Source organism: Daphnia carinata, chromosome 9 (assembly GCF_022539665.2).
Source record: "Daphnia carinata strain CSIRO-1 chromosome 9, CSIRO_AGI_Dcar_HiC_V3, whole genome shotgun sequence".
In the NCBI taxonomy this organism is placed as follows: Eukaryota; Metazoa; Arthropoda; class Branchiopoda; order Diplostraca; family Daphniidae; genus Daphnia; species Daphnia carinata.
This window is the reverse complement of record NC_081339.1, coordinates 9,133,801-9,139,800: the sequence shown is the minus strand read 5'-3', so window position 1 is coordinate 9,139,800 and position 6,000 is coordinate 9,133,801. Positions and strand designations below refer to the sequence as shown.

General features: G+C 40.4%; 1 protein-coding gene and 1 pseudogene across 2 annotated transcripts in view; one reads left to right on the top strand and one right to left on the bottom strand.

Moving 5' to 3' along the window:
- Nucleotides 1–1,052: 1,052 nt before the first annotated feature.
- Nucleotides 1,053–3,208, bottom strand: LOC130685710 (synaptojanin-1-like; annotated as a pseudogene).
- A 935-nt stretch (nt 3,209–4,143) lies between these two features.
- LOC130685752 (compound eye opsin BCRH2-like) overlaps nt 4,144–6,000 on the top strand; it is a 50,736-nt gene continuing 48,879 nt past the window's right edge. The window contains exons 1-5 of one of the 2 annotated variants that reach the window (XR_008999661.2): nt 4,144–4,594; nt 4,678–4,779; nt 4,870–4,975; nt 5,049–5,472; nt 5,536–5,753. Coding sequence is in view for 1 of the 2 variants with exons in the window: in XM_057509076.2 (XP_057365059.1) it covers nt 4,186–4,594; nt 4,678–4,779; nt 4,870–4,975; nt 5,049–5,472; nt 5,536–5,658 (1,164 nt within the window). In the remaining variant the exon portion in view is untranslated. Of the gene's footprint in view, nt 4,595–4,677; nt 4,780–4,869; nt 4,976–5,048; nt 5,473–5,535; nt 5,897–6,000 lie in introns of those variants that run through there. The other variant, XM_057509076.2, reaches the window with a different exon arrangement.

Below are 6,000 nucleotides of genomic sequence, written 5' to 3'. Positions count from 1 at the left end.
TTCATTTTCATAATTCCATTATGACATTGAAGTCCTTAAAACGATAATAAAGAATCACTTCACCTCGTTCAAACATCAATTTTAATCAACAATTGCATCATCACATTAACTAAAATCATTAAACAAGTTGAAGTGTGTACATTACCTATGATTGCAGGTTGGAACTGGAGCACACTTTAATAACTCAGCTATTGGTACTTGAAAGACTGCTAGTACTAAACTATGTCAGCGATGCTCAATTGCTCATTCGACTAACCTCTACCTTCGATTTGACCTCGGTTCGCCCATGATTTCTTGGTGTTTGCATTTTTGCTCTTCTAGGCTAATGAATTCTTCTTCACTATGTTGTTTTTGATCAATTTGGGACAACACGTCCACTTTCGTTTCAAACTATAAATTTTTTTGGTTCGCTTTGCTGCAAGCGTTCTTTCTCAGTTTGACGATGGTTTTTAATGAGTTCTAAAAATCGCATTATGTCTCGACGTGTTTTTTCCTTTTTTCGGAACAATCACTATCGGCAAGCTTTTCCACGAAGTTCATTTATCTTTCGAGATCAGCGGTCACTTCTTTCGAACGTTGTCTTAGTTTTGCCAAATGCTGTTTGGTCAAAAATTCTCTGAAAATACACATTATATTATCTAAAAAAATTGTTTTGAAAAAAAAAAAAATATATATTATACCCACTTTGTTTTCTTCTTGCTCTTTCGTCTTCTCTTTTTTTTTTTCCTCTTCTTTAATAGCCTCTAACCCTGCAGCTTCTGCTATCAATCTCTCCTGTTCTCGAGTTTTTCATTTGCCTAAAAGTCCATTACCCTGTGAGGGGAACATCCTTAGAGAAAAATGATGGAGTACACAAATATTCTATATACCTCAATTGTTCAACATGAGCATTCAAGTTTTTTTCCACCGCTCTTTCTTTTCCAATTGCATTTGTTGTTCAAGTTCATCTCTTCTCTTTTCTTCTTAGACCGAGCATTCCATTTGCGCAGTCTCCCTTTTCCTTTCTTCTATTTACCTAGCTTTCTCCCCTTTACTTTGTATTTTGACCTCTTTCATGTCAAAATCATTTTGTTATCAGCCCAGCTCGTTTTATCATCATCGTGTTCCAAGTTGCCTAGAAGTTGTACTCTAACGGTGGCATCCGATGGGCCTAGCTTCCCAACCACGTCTTCCAAGACCCATCGAGTTTTTTCTATGCGTGTAGCAAGAATTTCTATGTCTATGAAGGCCATCACATGCCTATGATCAATCTGTTTTAGTTCTGCACGACCGTAACAGGCAGTTCGTCCTAGGTTTTGACTATTATCACGCCGTTTGCGTAACAGTACACGATCTATCCATGCCGGGGTTCGGCTCGCGAGTGTCATAATCGTCGGAGAAAAGATGGTATTTGTGCGTTGGCGGAAAGCTGAATTCACATTCAACGTAATTCACGAATACCTTGCGCTTTTGAATTTTTTTAAAACGAAATCATGCTTCTCCACATTCCTTCCATGAGGGAAAGAAATGCGTCGCGTGATCTCTGCGTAGTCAGCATTGCGCTCAGCGCACTGAGATTGGCCAGCGGCAAAGTGACTGCAGACAAAACACAACGAAGTGTTGCGCACCAAAAAGCGGATAGCCACGCCACCTTTATTTCCCGTCGCACCACCAAGCCCGGTTTTGACTGACTGGGGGCCACGTCTCGCACGTCAGCCGCTAATTAGTGTCGAATCAAAACGTAGAGGCATACGCCAACAAGTTGAACATAGGTCAGTAGCGCGAATAGGCGATCCCGTGAAAGCACCTTGTACGATATCATTTACACATTACTGAATGACTAATTGGTTGATTTCGTTTCAACTAAAACCTTCTGTAGCTCAGTTGCCCAGGCTTTGGCGTTCTCAATGCTCGCTGCCATCCATAGTCTTTGATCCACCCTTTTCAAATAACACCATGGTTGTTAAGCAGAAGCTAAAAGTAGCTAACACAAACAGTCACTTGGATAGATCCGGTTCCAGCGTAGATTTTACTGATTTCGTTTCCGTTGTTCACCCACGGTGACCGGAAAACCTCCTCGAACCTTGTCAAGGTCTGAGTTTTCGTTTGAGGCTCTAGAGCATCCAACTGAAGGGCAAAGATCTCTAAGCCACTAAATGTCTGCGCACTATTTACAGGTTTGTAACAATATTCAGAAAATCGAGTCACGTTAAAATTACCGTTCAAATTTGTAAGTTTTTTCCAGTTTGTTCGGTCAAGACAGTCGAGGCAGTTGGTTCGGATAACTCCTTTTTGTTGAGATTCAACTTGCTGATTCTTGAGTAAGAAGAAGGAATGGCGCTTAAAGAGGGGATGCAGACTTTGTTTCAATTTTGCGAGATTCTGGAGGTTAACACCTTGCATTTTTGGTGATAGTCGAACATAATAGAAGGCATCGACTCACAATACCGTTTTTGGACAGCTTGGAAGAGTTCCCTAAGTGAATCATCCCCTTCTGTTTTTCCTCTTTATTCCGCGATTCTGTTGGATCTTTTGGGTACATAATGTAGCATCAGTTGGGTCTTACCCAGATGACCAGAAGAAATAGAATGTTCCAGAGTTAAACGGCTTCAGCAGCTCAGTCACCCATTCTTCTTCTACCGTTTGTGGCCCCTTCAGAGGGATAAAAGTTGTTTGATTGATGCGAAAAACTGTAGATACTCCAATCTTCCCAACAGAAACACAACCTGTAGCTAATACTAGGAATTGCAAGGGCCAATCTCCTAAATAAATTTAAGTATCAAAGTTCAAAGTTATTTAAAATTATTCTAGTTCATTTGATAAACCTGTATTAACTACTAGTACACCAAGACGTCCATATGAGTCAGAAAGTTTTGTATACAACTTCTTTCCTACGTCTACCTCAGCAGGATCTGGCAAATAGTTAGCAGTTATATGCAATTTTGTTGGTTTGTTTGTTAGCTTTATCGTAAAAAAATTCAGTTTACTTACCCATACCAGGAATAACTAAAGATTCAAAGAGAAGAGCTTCGTCTCGGATTCGTTGTTCAGGCAAAACACTGTACGGTCCCTGCCCATTAGTTTTATGCCAAATCTTGTAACTTTTCCCCATAGCCATTTTCGTGACGCAGGTTCAAGCCACTACCCGGCCGATTGTATTTAGAATGTCATTAACTTGATATGCGACTTCGAATCGGTTAGCACGTTTACTGTAATTCCTTCTTTCAAAATCAGTTGAAATCAGCTGTGGTAGTCCAAACGGTATCGTGTTTATCGTGTACTTGAACGTGGAACGGTATGGCGAGGAAATCACCCTGGAAACGGGAGGCGCCATCAGTTGTGGAAACCGCCACCGGAAGGGTATTTCGTGAAACAAGTTTGCTAAAATCGTGGAATATTTAATCACACGAAGAAAATAAAGAGCAAGAAGATGGGGGTTCATCAGTTATCTTATAATAATAGAAAGATATAACTAGACAATTTGAAAACTATTTGCATTTACTAAATCAGAATGAAAAGTCAAACGAAAGTTCATTAAACAATTTCTTACGAAATTCATTTATTGACACTAAAAACGAATCACTGTTCGGGACTGCCGCAACTTCTTACAAACGCGGTTTTCGTGCAGAAAGACACGTATAAAATACTTGTGTGTGCCTCTGTTTATTGGAGTCGTGGTGGCCATCTCGTGATCCAGTTGTGAGTCGCGATTCACAAGGCATTGCGTGACCTTCACGGTTCCCGTGAGTTTAGTTTCCCCCTGCTACGCCATAGTGATGTGCTGAGCCATGATTATTCGTTTTCTTTTTTGTATACAAACATCACGGTAATAACCACAAACAATTTGTATGGTTTCTGTCCTAGTAAACAGCTTAGACAAGTAGGCTGCTAATTCAATAAAGTTTCTTGAGGACGCCATCGTCAAGATATTGATTTCCCTGTAAAAAATTCTGTATATAAACGACCCATTTCATGTGTTCAATTCATAGCGTCAGTCTGTAAGCTCTTGCTTTCGAGGTCGCTTCTTCTGCTTGTCAACGCTCCAGCTTTACAAAGTCAATTCCTTTGACAATTCCTTCTGTGCTAGATTCTTTTGTCTACCTTGAAAACAAAATCTCTTTTCCAGGTAAAACATCATTTTGAATGTACCATAATTTTGATCTTGTTGTACTAATTGACAAAAATTTATGTTTTTCTGTTAGAAAAATGGCGAATTTGACTGGTGATGCTGTGGTGGCTATGGCCCAGAAGCAGGCTTTCGATCCGTGGGCTTTGCCCGATACCTTCACTCTCTATGCCTACGCTCCCGAAGACATTCGTAGCTTTCTTCATCCGCATTGGCACACCTACAAGGCTTTGCACCCTGCTTGGTATTACTTTTTGGGATTACTGTACTTGATCATCGGTACTTGCGCCGTTGCCGGAAACGCTGTCGTTCTGAAAATCTTCAGCCGTTTCCCAGCTCTTCGAAGCCCCGCAAACCTCTTGGTGATGAATTTGGCTGTCTCAGACTTCCTGTTGATGCTTGCTCTCTTCCCGGAATGCGTCTACAATTTCTTCCTTGGCGGACCATGGCGCTTTGGAGAAATGGGCTGCCAAATCCATGCTTTTCTTGGTACGTTGCGAATTAATAATTTTACGCGGTGAATAGCTTGATACGATGTTAACTATTAATCGTCGGTTGATTTCTGTAAATAGGGGCTTGCTTCGGGTACAACCAGATTTTCACATTGACCATGATCTCTTACGATCGCTATAATGTGATAGTGAAGGGATTCAGTGGGACTCCACTTACTTTCAGTATGGTTTTGTTAAAGAAATTACTAAAAATTTTCTTACTTAGAAGTATTACGTTAAAATTACTCGATACACTTCCTTGACGAAATTTAGACCGCGCTGTAACCATAATCACGATGAGCTGGATCTGGGCTGTAGGTTGGTCTATTTGCCCACTCGTAGGATGGGGTGCGTACGCCATGGATGGCATCATGGGAACGTGAGTATTTTTATCTGTAAGCGTGGCTATATTCATATAACATTTACTTCTTTTTCTCACCACAAATAAACAGATGTTCGTATGACTATGTCTCTCAAAATATGAATAACAGAACCCATATTATGGCAGCCACCATTGCAAACTACATTCTGCCAATCATTGTCATTGCTGGCTGTTATTACTTCATCGTCCATGCTGTTTTTAAGCACGAAGAAGAACTGCGTGCGCAAGCCAAGAAGATGAACGTTGCTTCTCTCCGCAGCAACAACGATCAACAGCAAGTCTCTGCTGAGATCCGCATTGCCAAGGTCTCCATCATGAACGTGTCTATGTGGTTGGCCGCATGGACCCCTTTCGCCGTCATCTGCATCGTGGGCACATTCGGTGATGTTTCAAAGATTACTCCTTTGGTATCTGCTATTCCAGTAATTCTGGCTAAAACATCTTGTGCCTACAATCCGCTCATTTATGCCATTTCCCATCCTAAATACCGAGAGGTACAGTTCGATTCCATTAAAAATGTTTTGCTCATCAAATTATAAAATTGTGTTTTTATATAGTGCCTCAAGCAAATGTTCCCTTGGATGTGCATCGTGGAAGAGAAGAAAGCAGTGACCGATAACCAATCTGTCATTTCGGAGAAGACTGAAATGACAGAAACTGTCAAGTGCGAATCAGCTTAACTACATCAAGCTTGATCAGTAGGCTTCTTTTTAAAAGAGATTCGTGGGTGTTCTGGTTATCAGACGGCTATCATTCATGATGACGACGCTGGCTTTCTACTGAGGACTAACGAAAATGAGAAAATTCAGTGATTTCTGATAATTTTGAATATTACCGCGTTAAAAGTGTTCTCGTTACTTTTCTTTATTTTGACGGACTTTGTTTTTTTCTCTAAATAAAATTTCTATTGTCCAAAAAGATACATTTTTATCCATTTCCTGAAGAATTCGTTATGGCAGCATTATAACCGTGTGGCAAACGACACCATTAATTTAGTTTAGGGACAGAAAAGTATCGCATTT